The 15897-nt window shown below is 37.3% G+C and overlaps 4 protein-coding genes across 7 annotated transcripts; 1 reads left to right on the forward strand and 3 right to left on the reverse strand.

Moving 5' to 3' along the window:
- Nucleotides 1–511: 511 nt before the first annotated feature.
- Nucleotides 512–2114, forward strand: LOC106335100. The gene is made up of 2 exons (XM_013773527.1): nucleotides 512–809; nucleotides 1411–2114. Exons 1-2 carry the CDS (start codon nucleotides 613–615, stop codon nucleotides 1859–1861), a joined length of 648 nt encoding a protein of 215 aa, XP_013628981.1. The 5' UTR covers nucleotides 512–612; the 3' UTR covers nucleotides 1862–2114.
- A 34-nt stretch (nucleotides 2115–2148) lies between these two features.
- On the reverse strand, nucleotides 2149–4639 carry LOC106335099. The gene is made up of 2 exons (XM_013773526.1): nucleotides 4103–4639; nucleotides 2149–3958 (listed from the first exon to the last, which is right to left on the reverse strand). Exon 2 carries the CDS (start codon nucleotides 3712–3714, stop codon nucleotides 2623–2625), a length of 1092 nt encoding a protein of 363 aa, XP_013628980.1. The 5' UTR covers nucleotides 3715–3958; nucleotides 4103–4639; the 3' UTR covers nucleotides 2149–2622.
- A 115-nt stretch (nucleotides 4640–4754) lies between these two features.
- On the reverse strand, nucleotides 4755–8652 carry LOC106335098 (protein KAKU4-like). Its single transcript, XM_013773525.1, has 13 exons — nucleotides 8318–8652; nucleotides 7817–7878; nucleotides 7392–7480; nucleotides 7197–7303; nucleotides 7028–7119; nucleotides 6613–6795; nucleotides 6281–6440; nucleotides 6121–6185; nucleotides 5976–6021; nucleotides 5808–5883; nucleotides 5634–5695; nucleotides 5407–5545; nucleotides 4755–5321 (listed from the first exon to the last, which is right to left on the reverse strand). Exons 1-13 carry the CDS (start codon nucleotides 8583–8585, stop codon nucleotides 5027–5029), a joined length of 1644 nt encoding a protein of 547 aa, XP_013628979.1. The 5' UTR covers nucleotides 8586–8652; the 3' UTR covers nucleotides 4755–5026.
- Nucleotides 8653–13314: 4662 nt separating this feature from the next.
- LOC106328349 lies at nucleotides 13315–15857 on the reverse strand. Of its 4 annotated transcripts, none has more exons than XM_013766781.1 (5): nucleotides 15744–15857; nucleotides 15378–15402; nucleotides 13665–14629; nucleotides 13548–13584; nucleotides 13315–13447 (listed from the first exon to the last, which is right to left on the reverse strand). In XM_013766781.1, the coding sequence occupies exons 3-4, from the start codon at nucleotides 14534–14536 to the stop codon at nucleotides 13548–13550; spliced, it is 909 nt and encodes a 302-aa protein (XP_013622235.1). In that variant the 5' UTR covers nucleotides 14537–14629; nucleotides 15378–15402; nucleotides 15744–15857; the 3' UTR covers nucleotides 13315–13447. The 4 variants fall into 4 exon arrangements, with proteins under 4 accessions (XP_013622235.1, XP_013622233.1, XP_013622234.1 ...); XM_013766779.1 differs by having other exon boundaries at nucleotides 13315–13457; XM_013766780.1 differs by having other exon boundaries at nucleotides 13315–13457; nucleotides 15378–15520.
- Nucleotides 15858–15897: the final 40 nt, after the last annotated feature.

The raw sequence follows: 15897 nt of genomic DNA on the forward strand, positions 1-15897 counted from the left end.
AATTCCACAAACATTCCAAAAAATAAAAAGAAAAACATACCAACACATTACTTTACAATTTTGATTATGAATGAATGGAATGAAAATATTTAGTTTTCAAACTAATTTCAGTCATCTTATTCCATCTATTTGATTCCATTAATTTTATTTCATGTTACCATTTACATATATATTTATTCTGGTGGGTATCTCCACAAGAACGAGAACCATTATCATGCAGTGAAGATGCAGCGAAAATTTTATGGAAAACTGAAATAGCAGACGGTAGTTTAAGAGGAGAAATTAAATTGGGCTACGAGTGAACGAAAAAAGCCCAAAATAAACCAGAAACTGGAAACGACGTCGTGATCGCCAGCTGGAAAATGTCGACTCTGCTTTTCTTCGTACTATAGACCGTTTGTGGTCGGGTTCACTTCTCTTCGGTTAATTTTGTAACCGAGGTTTGATTCGAGCCGGTTAGACGAAGTGGCCTACCGGATTTTACTGGCTAATTTCTTCCGGTTAAAAAAAATCGGAAACTAAACCAATTTTTTCCAGGTTATACCACAGAGAAAAAGAGCAGCGTTCGCCGATAGGTTTCGCGATCTGTGATCTTCGTCGGAGAAACGAAAAATGGCGTTCAGAGGGAAGGAGATGATGAAGAAGCTGGTGAAGAAGGTCGGAGCCGAAACTTTGACGCCGGAGTTGAAAGGGAAGCTCAAGGCTTGTGTTCCGGATTCCAAAGTCGTGATGGGCAGAGCCAAACGCGGTTTATACGCTGGACGCCATATCCAGTACGGTAACCGCGTCAGTGAAGACGGTGGCAACAAGTCAGTCTCTTTCTGTTTCCCTCTCTATCTCTCAGTCTGAAGGATGCATTTGCTCTAGATGAATAGCTAAGTGTTGGCTTTTTGTAGGCTATGCTTTCTTGATTTTAGGCTTCTTAGATTCTTGAAATTTAAATTTTGATTTGTGTTTGAAACTTTTCAGTAGCTCTCTGTGTCTTAACTGATTAGAGCGACTCAAGGATTCGTTGATTCTATGTCTCATGCCTTTGTAAAGATTCTCTCTTTTTGAACAACGCATACATATAGTGTGACGAATTTATCCACTTTGGAGATAGAAATGTAGCATTCTCGATCTGATTTCTTTGTAAATGGAATGATCATACATGGATGTGAGTTCATCCATGGTTTTGAGTGGAATCGTGTGTCTTATTCATAGACTCGTAAAGAGTACTTGTATAGTTACATGTGTACAATAAAGGAAGGGAAATATATGAGGAGTGATGAGAGCAATCGAAGATTGTAATGTGCACAATCACAGAGATATTGACACATAGTGTTTCTATATTGAGTCCCTTCTATGTTTCTGAGTTGTTTGCTAACTACAGTATTTATTAATCTCTTTTGTGGTGTAACTTGCGGACAGGTCAAGAAGATGTTGGAAACCGAACGTTCAGGAGAAGCGATTGTTCAGCTACATATTCGACCGCCACATTAAAGTCAAAGTCACAACGCACGCTCTACGCTGCATCGACAAAGCAGGAGGTATAGACGAGTATCTGCTTAAAACACCATACCAGAAGATGGACACAGAGATGGGTCTCTTCTGGAAAACCAAAGTGGAGCAAAGATACGCAGAGCTAGGTCAAATGGAAGTAGCCTTCTTCAATGCAGAGGACGAAGCCAAGTTCGAACAAGGGTTCAAAGACTTGAATATAGCTAAGAAAGATGCTCGAAGGGAAGCTCGTAAGGAAGCTCGAAGAAAGATGTATGGAGATAAAGGCGGAGAAGAGAAGGGTGAGGAAGAAGCTTCTCTCGAAGCTGGAGGGTCAGAATCACACCAAGATGATCATGGGTGGTTAGAAGCTAATGCTTAGAGTGCTGTCTGGCTTTTCTTTTCTTAATGCTGAGTTTCTTCAACGTTTTGGATTTTTGGAAGATGAGAGAGGTAAGGGATGTTGTTGTAGGTTATAGGTTCGATTCCTCCCCTACGAATCCCATGATTAAGGTTTTAGCTTTGATCAATGTGGAACATAGGTCTTGTAATGAGCGGTTTACACCCTCCTTTGGAATTTGGATCTCTAGATGCAATAAGTGTTGTTGAAGAAAAACTTGCAAAAAGACCTTCGAAGAGTAGCCTTCTGCATATTCTCAACACAATGTATTGAGGACTGTGAAAATAACTTTTTCATTGAAAGGAGAAAACAAAAATATAAATGTAAAAAGTAAAAAGTGATGTCAATGCGTTTACAAGCTATATCAACTCTGAACAATGGCAAGACTATGTTTACATACACAGGCAATACAGCAGCTATTACATGCTTGTTTGTTTGTATCTTTCTCCACCAAAACTTTCTCTTGATTCCCTTATCAGCCTGCGTTGTTACACAGAGCTTGAAACTCAGCTGGGGTGGCCAAGTTATTAATGACCTTACAACAACACGTATATTTCGTATTCATATACAGTGGCCCGAGTCTCTGGCTGCAGGACATAGATGTGTCTCTCAGCCATCAGGTCCATCATGGTATCCAGCAGTTTTGGAACCGTCTTGCTACCAAAACCACTGGCCCGTTTCTTTGAACCAGAGCAGCTTCCTCAGACAATTTGCAAATATTCAACATCACAAACATTTGAATTTCACACCCCTTCTCGTTCCTCAAACGAACGCAATAACATTCTCTCCCGAAGCAATGGCCAGTCTTCGCCAAGTTGAGTTGGATTTAGCTCCATTGCAACTCTAAAATCAAGCAAAGACACCGAATCCTGCTCTTGCGTTATGCCAGACAATTGGTTGCCAGTTTGTATCTGCAAGCTATTACTTGGCCACACTCCATTTACAATCTCCTCTCTGCTCCGTCGTGACCGAGCTCCAGACAAATCAACGCATGATTTGATCAGTTTCTTCAGGTACACGTCCAAAACGTTGCGCAACATACTAGAACACTCCGCTGAAACCCCTCCAAGACCATGTGCTGCTGCAATATTCTCCATCCGCTTTCTCAGCATCTCTGCGTCTGATAATCCACCACTGTCATAGCAACTAGTGACGTCAGCCCTGGTCGAAACTGGAACTGTTCTGCGGGTCCCACCGACGCTAGCTGCGCAAAATGGTATCCCTAGAGGTGCCGTTACAGGACCCTTGGAAACAACCGATCTGCCTCGCTCACCTTGAGCTTCATCATCTACGCTGACTGGAGCTGCGGCCTGACCTTTATCCGGTATCTTCAGACCTCTTTCATCAGAATATAGACTTGATCTATGATAAGCAAACGGACCAAAGTCCTCGTTCTCAGTGTTTCTATTACCAGTTTTGTCTTGTCTACTACAAAGTGGCTGATGGTTTGGACCAAGTGGACTAGGCCTATCTCTGATTGTCCCCACACACGCTCCAGACCGAACCTGAGGTGACACCCCATTTGACCGAACATGATCATTCCTATTAGGTCCGTCTTCTTTCCCAAGCACCAAAGATTTGTGATGTGGTGGTGGGGATTTAGCAAGAGATGCATTTCTCAAGATGGAGTGAACCAACTTGTTGTGTAGAGGAAGATTCTCCCTCCCCAAAAGACGGTGGCATGACTTATCAAACTCGCTCTTAGTAAGCTTCTGGCTCAGAAACCTACCCAAGTAGTAAAAGTACCTTCTTGATCTCTCAACCCCAATCTTCTTCACAATATGCGCTTTCAGCTCGGCCAGATCAATCCTGGGAGGATCTTCAGGACGTTGCATACTTCTCTTTCTTCTTCTAAAACCGATGGAAACAGTCAGAGACGCACCCTCTCAGCGTCTAGGTTATCTATCTTTCACACCAATAAATCCAACTCATTAACTTATTGTAGCTTGTCAAACTCAAACCCAGGAGCATTTCAAGAACCTAGCTGAAGCTTTTAGTGTGAAGCCAAATCTCATCTTCCCCAAGAGATCACCATCTACTATTCAGCTTACTCCAAAGAAGCTTAAATCTCCACCTTGGCTGATTCAGTATAAGTATATATATTACAAACCCTAACTCAAAAAAAGTTACCAAATCAATCAAAAATCAAGAGCGGGTGAGAACACGAATCTGCATTTTTCTCTTTTCCACGCCCAATTCAGAAGCTGAGAAGTCGAGAATTACCGGAAATTTTCAGCTGGAGAAATTCGAGATCAGTGGAGTTGAGAAAACTTCAGAACAGAGCAACGAATTGATGAAGAGCAATGAGAAGCGGGACCCAAAGCTTTGTAAGACGAGAGGAAACAAGTGTTTGGAAGATTGAAAATTGAGCAACTTTTTTTTTTTGTTGTTGTTGCTCAGATTGACCTGAATTCGAATTCAGACAAAACCCGAACAAAAGAAAAAAAGTATGTAACTTTCTTCTTCCGACCAAACCAGTAGTGTTTCTTCTATCGGCTTGTCGGATCAATTCTTGGTGGGCTTGTTTGTATTGCTCTCAGATTTGAATGTCTGAAAGTTTCGCTTTCTCTGTGTGTTTTATTACCCTTTCGATCGCGCACTGCTTATTGGGTTTTGTTCGTTTTCTTCTTCTTCTTCTTTTTTTATTCTGTCTGTTTTTTTTTTCCCCTGCCTCTGTCTTGATAAAATTTGCCTATTGTGTTCAAAAAAAGTTTGTTTCGCTGCTCCTACAGCTTTTTGTACTTTGGATTAAGTTGACATAAGAAATGGGTTTGAAACTAGATTGAAGCATTCATCCATCCATCCTCCAGTTTTCTTTCTGATATGTGAGTAAATAAAGTACATCGGATCCGGTAAGAAAGTATTATATATGTACTTAACACACAAATGAGAATGAATATATAAAGATTGAAGATGAGTGTGCAAACTTGAATTTCTCAGCCGTAGAATGAAACCATTACAACACAAACATTACCGATTCAGAAATAAAATAAACAGAGACACAGTTTGACTACAAAAAGAAGCTAAAGAGATAAGGAAATGACAAAAGACCTTTGGTAGAGAGAGACAAACAGTGTGGGATTGAAATCTAAAAGAGATGTCTCACATACTCCTCCTACTGCATTGGGTTGTTGTGTACAGAGCTCTTTATTTTCCCCGTCCTTTCCCTCGACCTCTTCCCCTACCCCTTCCCCTTCCTCTTCTCGTGTACGCCAGGACCTTGCTAGTATCCGGGCTGCTACTTGCCGAGTTTGAGTTCGGTAGAGACTGGTCTCCTGGGAGCCACTCTTCTTCACGCGAGGCACTCGAGTCGCTGTTATTGTTTTCATTCTTGTCAATCGTGCCATCTGAGACATCATCAGGAGTTTCAGCTACATGCTGAGAAGCCTCCGTTTCATCTGGTGGTTTGGGTTTTGGTTCACCTTCCATAGCCACTGGTGAACTGCAAAAAAAAAAAAGTAAGGCATTGTTTATGTCATCTTATTATTATGTCAGACCAACCCATACAAAGGAGCTTGTGTTTTCACCTAGGTGATGAAGATGGGAAACCGTTAGAAGCAGGATGTGCTGCCCCTACTTCATCAGCTTCTTTTGATGTTTCGAACACATCTTTTGGGATACAAAAGTTCCCAATTGGATCCAAAGTTGCTCCAAGAGCCAATACAGCTGCATTTATAAGAGTGCAAGTAAATAAAGAGAACCAACCTAAACATCATCCAAAACCAATGGTAGTTACAAATCCAAAGTGTGTTACCATTTGTGGTGCCTCCAATAGTCGAGCTAGGTTGGATCAAGCCGTCATTTACACCGGTTCCACTGTCAAACACGGTTGAGATGCTAAAGAATATGAATACACTGAAAAAAAAGAGGATCTGACAAGAAGAAGAAACGTGGTACAAATTGTGTTTATGCACAGTAAAAAAAAAACCTTTGAGGAGCGGTTGTATCTTCAGATGTCTTGACTCCTTGTGTGGAGATAAATGTATTGTCCAAAACAACTCCACCTTATAAGTAGAAATTGAATCCATCAGACAGACTTATATGATATCAAACACGAGGGAGTGAATACAAGGAAAGGATGAAGGGAGAAACTAACGAGATCTAACTCCAGTTTCTTCAACGTCTTGGTTAGCTTCCGTAGTCTTCAATCAAGTAAAACACACAAGGAGGGAATTAGGAAAGGAGATTAAAATTCTTTTTTTTTTGTCATAGAGAGACATGGTGTTAAGAGTGCTTGGTACCTGATTATGTTCAGAGGTCGGTATGGTTGACTCTGGTGGAACCCCGCTTTGTTCATTTCGTAAAGCTGAAAGAACAGGAAGCAAAATTAGTTACAGCTTCGTTTCATGTTGTCTATTGCTGAAAAAACTGTTTCCACATGTAAATAGAGAAAAAAAATACCTTGGATACCTCCATCAACATAGGTGATATGTTTAGGTTCCAACGGTGCTACACTACTTGGGGATGCAGTTTTAAGCATTTCCTCTGTTGCTTTAGCTCTGACTTTACGAATTTCATCTTGAATATTCCATGACGGATTAGAACGGGATCTCCTTTTCATCTGCAGTTTTGGTACCAAAAAAGTCAGAATGCATATTCATAACTCTAGAGAGCCTCTAGAAGTACACGCTCGTATGCAACTTTTCTTTTGGTAGATGAACAAAAAAAAACATTTGACCATAAGAAAAGTATGCACTGCACTGCATAATACATTGGAAAGCTTTCTGATGTACCTTGGAAGAGGATAAGTTTCCAGCACTATAAGGAAATGGTGTCCCTTCATTAAGAAACTGCATCCCTGCTGGTAATGGTGACCGAAACTCTGAGTTGTTTGCAGTCGGAGATCCCCACGGCAGACGAGATCGCATATATGACCTGGCCACGTCCACAGGCGATCCAGCACCGTCTTCAGTTGCCTGGAGATTGAACATAATTTTGCTGGAGATGGTGATGTTTTTACTAAAGCAGTGGTAAAATGGTGAAGATGAACAATTCTTATGAACTAATTCCAACGGATAGACATACTCATAATCATTAATCAGATGGAGAGAAAGCATGACACTGAATTTTACACAGGCAGAAGATTATCTCGCAGCACGTAATGACTCAGGGAAACAAAGACATGAGAGTAGAGTTTCCAAAACTTACTTTGGATTTTGAATTGGATGCTGATTTCTTCTCTTCCAACCATCTTTTTGCTTCCATGACAGCTTTATTGGACATTTCACCCACATTCACCTCTAGAAATAAAAAGCAAGAAGGTGTTATCACATAGACTAATCCAGTCAGATTTCACAGTCTACCATCAGTTACATACCACTTGCCATGCCATTGTCACTATGCCTCCCATCATTAGAAGCGAGGACATTGGGATGATCTACAACCCTCGCCTTGATGATATCTATTAATCTATCTCCCTCTTCCCTGAAACCACATAGACATCATTAAACAAATGTCACATATATAATATATTTTCAATATATGGCTAAGAAAGCCAGACAATTCGAAATACCTTGCAAATGTTTCTTGCATGAGAAGCTGCTCAATTACACGCTTAGAACCGAGTCTTTGGATGGTTGATTGCTGGGCATTCACAAGGTCCTATTAACACCAAACACACATCATACTCAGTGCACATAAACTTAAATCATGCTTCCATTAATTACATTGTTGGAAAACGTTAACTTTGTGAACTTTACTTCTACGAAACCATCTACACATGCGCAATAAAAGCTCGAACCAGTGAAAAGGTAGACTTAGTACCAAACTACCAAAAACTTAAACTACAATCTTCAACAACACCAACCACTAGACAAAAAGAGCTGAATCAATTATGTGAAGTGTGAACCATGGATTTGAGAAATCGATCATAAGAACACTGTCTCTAACCACGTTCAAAACATTGACATAAACGACAAGGGTGGTTAGTAACTCTACCATTGTTTCATCTTCTGCAAACTCAGTGATGTTCTTCTCAACATCCCCATCACCTTCAATATCTGAAAACAAGGAGGAGACCATATGAAACTACTTCAAAAGAGAGAAACGAAGCTGCAAAGCTGGCTAGTTTTCTCAATCCAGAACTACATTATATATGAAAAAGCTTAGAGCTACATTCTCAATTCAGACGGGGCATCATGATGGGTCAAACTTAATTGAATCCCTATATGAAAAAGCTTAGAGCTTGAGGATTAATATAAAGTAAGTAACTTTAGCTAAAATAGAGTAACAGTACTTCACCAAACGCTTCACCAACCATTATTGAAGGAAAGAGAACAAAAGGAGAAAGCTTTTAATCAAAATTCAAAATTTGAAACCAAACGGTAAGTTTCAGATTCCGACCAAGGTTTCAATCTTTCAAACTAATCTTGTCTGAGCACAAATGAATTTTATTACACACTGTTAAAAGTGGGAAGCTTTGAGTTAGACAACACATACCTGAAGACGAATCCTCACCCTCCGAAGAAGATGAGGAAGACTCAGAGAAGACGACGGAAGAGATGAATTTCCCGGCGCCGGAGGCAATGGCGGTGGCAGGTTTGTAAACGAGCCTGGAGATCCAACTAGGGTTTTGCTGAGGAGGATCCCGAGATCTTGGAGCAGGGCGGTCATACGGCGTCCTGACGACGGAGGTCCGGCGTGGTCGAACAATCTTGCCTCCGGTTCGAGGCTGACGTGGACCGGCGTAGCCGGAGACGGAGTCCATGGGAGGAGGAGGAGGAGGGAGAGAGTTCGTTGAGAGGAATTAATCGGAATATTAAGGAATTTGGTCGTTATTTGTCGTCTTGTTGTTCTCCTCTATTTTTTTTTTTATTATTGGGTGAAAAGTTAGTTTCCTATATTACAGGCCAACTGTTAAAATTTATTTCCTCTGATAAAATTTAGCGAAGTAAAAAAATTACTGAAATAATAATTCTTTTCTGTATTTTAAAGGTCAGGTTTTTATATTAGAAATAATAAATTATTTGTGTTTATTTGTTGCCTTTTTTCAATCAATATTGCACCATTCATATTTTTACACTTTAGTTTATATTTAAATTTAAACAAAATACATTAACAAAAATCTAAAACATCAATTTTTAAATATAAATAAAAATATAAAACATCATTCTTTTAAATACGATGGGATTAAAGTTTAACTATAATCATTAACAATGAATATTTTTTTTTGAACCACAATTAACAATGAATCATGGAAATCATTAACAGTGAATCAAAATTGAGTTTTTAATTCATGTGGTGGGATAGGTTTCAGGTTAAAATATTTGTGAGCTTAGACCACCGTTAACGTCAGTTCTTAGACGATGATTAATTTGGGCTCTTAAGGTGGGGTTAAGAACCGTTTTTTAGTTTTTAATTAAGAAAAGTTAAGAACAATCTCTTAAATAAGAAATATAAGAGCCGGTTCTTAGCCGAAAAATGTAAAAAAAAAAAACAAAAACAAAAAAAATGTCAAATCATGAGTTAAGACCATCTCCAATGGGGATTCTTCCCATTGGAGTTCTTAAACTATGTATTATGTATATATATGTATGTATATATAATACATATTTTAAGAGCTCCACTGGGAAGAACCCCAATTGGAGGTGCTCTAAGAACCCCAAATCAAGAACCCGGGTTAATCGTGCTCTTAAATTCAAGTAAGAGACGGTTCTTAGCTTTTCTTATATTTTTAAGAAAAGCTAAGAACCGTCTCTTAAATAAGAGATATAAGACCATCTCCAATGGGGTATCTAGAAAGGTTCTATCTCATAGTTCTATTTAATTATATGCTCAAAATTAAATCAAAAAGAGGAAAAATAGATAGATATGGTTCTAAAAATAGAACTTTTGGAACCAACCCTAAGTTAATACGTGTCACTTTCTGATTGGTTAGTATTTTTAAGAAAAAAAATTACACCCTTTTTTTTCTCTCTCTCTCTCATTTCGCGAGAAAAAATTGTTTGGCCCTCTCTCTCTCTCTCTTTTCTTGGCGGATTCGACGAAAGGAGACTATGGTCTCAACACTCTTAATATTGGTCACACCTGTAACCAATTTATATGTTGGTATCATTTGGCTTGCTATCTCACCGATGATATTTATCCGAACTGGTAAACTTTTATCCAATCTATTTCACTTCCACAAACTCCGAAAGCATCCGTATTTGCTACACTACAAGAATCTATCTGTAAAGATGTCGAGCGTGCTTTTGGAGTCTTGCAAGCTCGATTTGCCGTTGTTAGGAAACCCATCTCTTATTTGGGATAAGCCAAAAATTGGAAAGATTATGAGAGCATGTATCATATGATAGCGGAAGATGAACGAGATGGGTACACTCAATTTGATGTACCAAAATTCTCACAAGTAGAATCAAACAGAAGTTCACATGTGGAGTTCATGTATTCTAAAGATATGCCTTCAAATACTGGCAATTTGATGGCAATTCGAACTCGACTTCGTGATCGCAACATACATGAACAATTGAAAAATGATTTGGTTGAACATATATGGTGTAAATTTGGTACGGCAAAATGACTATTAATCGTTTAGTTTTGTTTATGATTTCTCAATCCCCTAAACTATATTTGCGAAGTGATTTTGCCACATGTCTCTCTACAATCAATTTCACAAAACAAATATGACATGACTACTGAAATTGATGACATGGCTTCCAGAAAAATATGACATAGATAATTTCATTTAATGTTGATTTATATTTTTGGCAAACTTATTAAAATATGGTAATAATTCATATATTACATTTAATATTGATATTTCTTTTTGGTAAACTTTTCTTAAATATGGTAATAGCTCATACATCATCTGTAAAATAAATATATTCATATATAACATTTCAAATTTTGAAATATTATTATTTTTGTATAATTATACAATTTGTATTACCAAATCTTTAAAAAAATTCTACCAATTTTGTAAAAATTTAAATATCTAATCGTAAGATCATTAGTTTTTATATACCTACAAATTTTATAAATATAGTTTAGACTAAATTTTTGATAATTATACAATGTTATATCATTTTTATTAGTTTTATACAAATTGATTTAATATATATCAAATATATATTAAATATTAGTAAGAAAATAGTAAAATCTATAATATTTAATGAAATTTATTTTTAAATATAAGTTAGATTTAAAAAAATTCTTAATGAACATGGTGCAGGAAAACACCTAGTCTATGTTATATGTTTTTATGTCAAGTTAATTTAAATTTAATGTAATTCAATAATTATAAGATTTTTTATTATATAATGTGATGCAAGTAATCTATTATTACAAGTTTTCCAAATTTTTGAAACTTAGAACCATTAATTGGTTCTATCATTGGAAGGGTTAAAACTAAACAAGTATCTAAAAATTTTAATTTGATTATTTTCAATTAAAAAAAATAATTTAGAACTCTAAGACCATATCTATCGTTGGAGATGGTCTAAGAATCGTCTCTTAGCCGAAAAATGTTAAAAACAAAACAAAAAAACAATATAATGTCAAATCATGAGTTAAGAACCCTGGCTAAGAGACCAGGGTTAATCATGTCCTAAAGTCTCATGACCGGCCCTACTCGAGTTTCTGGAGTTACACAAAAGTTGATCAAGGCTAGACAATCTACTAAGCAATGTCTAGTAATGTCTCATATTAGTTTCTGAGCTTGTGCCAGTTATTATCAAATGTGATGTGATCAAATGTGATGTGTAGCAACAATTCCATCTCTCAAAATATATTTCATTTTTTTTTTTTTGGGTTAAAATATATATCTTCATTGTTGAAAGACGGGAAATCGGTCAATTCACACGTCAACAAGGGCTAACGGTCCCAATCAGTACATAAACACGTTGTCTGTGCGAAAACATACATCAACTACTATAAAATTCAACTTTTCATACATGAACTTACAAAATTGGGTTTTAACATACATTGACCTAATTTCCGTTAGTCAAACGTTACACAATAAGGGTTTTCGTTAATCGGTACATGAAATTGGCCATTTCCTACATCAACATGGGTCAACGGTCCCGATCAATACATAAACACTTTACATGTGTGAAAACATACATCAACTAGTACAAAATTTAAATTCAATACATGAACTTTCGAAATTTGGTTTTAACATACATTAACCTAATTTACACCAGTCCAACATTACAGAAGATAAATTTTATGTCACGTGTTGATTAAGTGAAGTTTTTATTGTATTATGTGATAAATAAACCGTATTACGTGATAATTGACTGAGAAAGAAAAATCATTTAGGCCAAATGATTTCGTTCTAATTAAACCGTATTATGTGGTAATTGACTGAGAAAAATAAATTATTTAGACCAAACGATTTTGTCTCGTGTAACTCATTACTTAGCTTTTCTTTTTAACTTTTTGTTCTTCGACATTTTCGACAAAAAACCTGATACAGAGAAGACAACAAAGAAAAAAAATCGCATAGAGAAAAACGAGAATGTCTAGCTTATCCAATCCTAATTCTTTTTTTGTTCGATAAGTTAGACATTCCCGTTTCTTTATGTTCGATTTTTTTCATGTTGTCTTCCCCATGTTAGGTTTTTTGCCGAAAATGACGAAAAACAAAAAGTTAAAGAGAATTTAACTAATGATTTACATGAGAACGAAATCGTTTGACCTAAATAATTTATTTTTCTTCGTCAATTACTACGTAATACAATTTAATTACCACATAATACAATAAAAATCTCACTTAATCAACATGTGATAGATAATTTATCTTCGGTAATGTTTGACTAGTGAAAATTTTGTCAATGTATGTTAAAACCAGATTTCGAAAGTTCATGTATGGAATTTAAGTTTTGTATTAGTTGATGTATGTTTTCGCACAAGTAAAGTGTTTATGTATTGATCAGGAACGTTGATCCCTATTGATGTAGGAATTAACCAATTTCATGATACCAGTTAACGAAAACTCTTACTCCGTAACGTCTGACTAACGGAAATCAGGTATGTTAGACCATCTCCAACCCACCCCTATTTTTATCTCTATACTTTGCCCTAAAATAGAGAAACTCTATTATAGAGGTGAAAATGCTCCAATGTATGTCTGCATAATAGAGTTCCTCTATTTATAGGAGAAAATATAGAGAAATGATATTTCTACCTCTAAATATAGAGGCAAAAAGTAACTTTCCTGTATATTTTTCTCTAAAATAGAGTAACTCTATTATAGAAGCATACATTGGAGCATTTTCAGCTATATAATAGAGATTTCTATTTTAGAGAAAAATATAGATGTGTACATTGGAGATGCTCTTATAATCTATTTTTGTAAGTTCATATATGAAAAATTGAATTTTATAAAAATTGAATTTTACACTAATTGATGTATGTTTTTGCACATGTAACATGTTTATGTACTGATCGGGACCGTTTCCCGTTGAAAGACGCATGTAAGAGAACGAAACACGGTGCAAGATCCAAAAAAAACTTTTTCTGTTTACGTTTTTGTACAAGAATGCTACTGCCACAAAATAAAAGAAGAGAGAGAGAGAGAGAGAGAGAGGTCCAAAACCAAGAACATCCACCATTGACTACGAATAGGCTGGTCTGCTTCGATCTCCAGGTGACAGAGAGAGAATAAAAACAAAAAGTTTAATGTATAGAAAATAAGAAGATGAAACACAGAGTGTAGAAACAGCAATGGTACCTAATTTTCATAGAAACGGGAACGATGTCTTCTCAACCTGTAAACCAATAGCATCAATTAACACCATCACATAAACTATGAAAAATAAGAATGAATATAAATGTAGATGAATCTGACCTTTGATGAACAGAGCTACTTCTGTTAACTCCACTTGTGGTGGTGATGAACTCATCATCAATCTCATCTACTCTATACTCCGGAAACTCAATTGACGCAACCGAGCTGTCATCAGAGTTGGAGTTATCATAGCTAGAACGGCTACTCCCTCCTCTCCTTGCTCTTCTTCTGTTCCTCGCATTCCTTATATTATCAAACATCTTATAAAAGATACAAGAGGTCCACCAGTTTCCTTCATTGCTAGCCACATCCTCAAACTCATCTCCCGTGTCATCATCTCCATACTCAATCACATAGTCTCCTAAAACAACTCCTCTCGGAACCTCCGAGTGAATCGTGCTCAGCACGTCGATGATCTCAGACGACTGCTGGAAATTCTCCCAGTCAAGCTTCCTGGCAGGATCAATCTTGGAAGGACGAGAGTCCGGATGCTCTGACTGAGCGTGCTTGCGAAGCTCCGTGTAAGTACCCGTGAACCTGCACCGTTCTTCCTCGCAGCAACGTTGTTTCTCGTCGAGACGGAGACGAGCTTCTTCTACAATGACCCATCCAGTGACTTCTCCTCTGCAGAGTGGACACAAAGGTTTGCAGCTCTCTTCTAAGGCCTTTGACATTGGCTCATCAGGAGGTGGAGGTGGTGGGTCTGTTCCATAGGCAGTGATGAAACGGTCCAGACAGTTGGAGTGGAGGTGGTCTGTGTTGCAGACGAACGCACGGCATCCGTTGTCGTAAGACGAGCACTGGAGAAGCACGCCGTTGTGAGGGGAGTCTAAACAAATGGGACAAACTAAGTCATCCCAATTGATCGTCACCTGGCTGCAAAAGGTCTTTGCTTGAAGGTGGTTCTCGCAAACATGTTGTAGCGCCGCCATAAAGTTCCAAACTTTACTCTTTGAGAGATGAAAGAAACAAACTTGTTTTAACTCAAGTGTCTGTAAGCAGAGATTCGATGCAAACCCTTCTACCTACGTCTAGGCATGGGCATAAAATCCGGAACCCGAAATCCGAACCGAACCCGAACCGAAAAACCCGACCCATTATCCGACCCGAAACGTAAAAATACCCGAACGGGTCTTGTAGGGTGGTACAAAAAATATCCGAACCCGAAGTGTTATTAACCGAACCCGAACGGGTAACCCGAAAAATCCGTAATTAATAGTCAATATAAATATTTTGAAATATATATAAGTATTCCAATTATTAAATTCAATATTTGTGGTAATATTATATATAATAATAAATATTAAAATTCTAATAAATGCTTTAAGTACACAATTAGTTATAAATAAGAATTTTATAATTTACTCATTGAAATAAAAAATCTACTCTCTATAAGGCAATACATATTGTTTACAAATGATGTTTGTTTTCATGCTTGATTTAACATTTTATTGTTATTTTATCAATTTTATATGTGATAGATTAATTTTTATTTAATTTAAATGTTTTTCTTTATGTTTTACTTCAAAAATTTTGTTTTTTATTTTGGTTATATCCGAACCGAACCGATATAACCCGAATCCGTACGATATATGATTACTTTATGGGTTTTATGATGCACTACAATTTTGAACTGAACCCGAAGTGTTATTATCCGAACCCGACCCGTACTAATAAAATTTTAGTATGAGACCTAGAAGCGTAAACCCGAAAATCCGAAAACCCGAAAAACCCGACCCGAATGCCAACGGGTACCCGAACGCCCAGGCCTACCTACGTCATTCATTCATAAAGCAGACTGCATATGCAAGTCAAAGGAGACAGCTTGTGAATAAGAATGCAGAGAGACGATTCGATGGAGACTGACTCATAAAGCCTAAACCTTTGGAAACGATTCAGTCTCTGGTGAATACACACTACAAACCCAGTACGGAGACCAGCAGAAATGAGAATTAGATTCCAAAATCAAAACGATTGAAAAACAGATCAGAAACCTATAAGCAGAACCCTAAGCAAAAAAGAGCTAGAAACGGATCCAAATCAATAAATAAGCAAACACATCTAAGAAGTAACAATATCACAGAGAATGATCGAATCGAGAAGTCGAAGAGGAGGAAGAAGAAGAAGGAAAAGGCTGACCTTTGAGATTAGCAGTTTCAAGGGGAAGAAGACGAGATGGGGGTTTCTTGTGGGGATAGAGTGTTTCAAGCAAAGCCTCCTCCTTTTTTTTTTTTTTTGTTTCTCTCTCCTCTCTCAGTCCACCATACTACTTTTACCTTTTCAATCATTATTA

The sequence above is a fragment of the Brassica oleracea genome, chromosome C3 (genome assembly GCF_000695525.1).
Source record: "Brassica oleracea var. oleracea cultivar TO1000 chromosome C3, BOL, whole genome shotgun sequence".
In the NCBI taxonomy this organism is placed as follows: Eukaryota; Viridiplantae; Streptophyta; class Magnoliopsida; order Brassicales; family Brassicaceae; genus Brassica; species Brassica oleracea.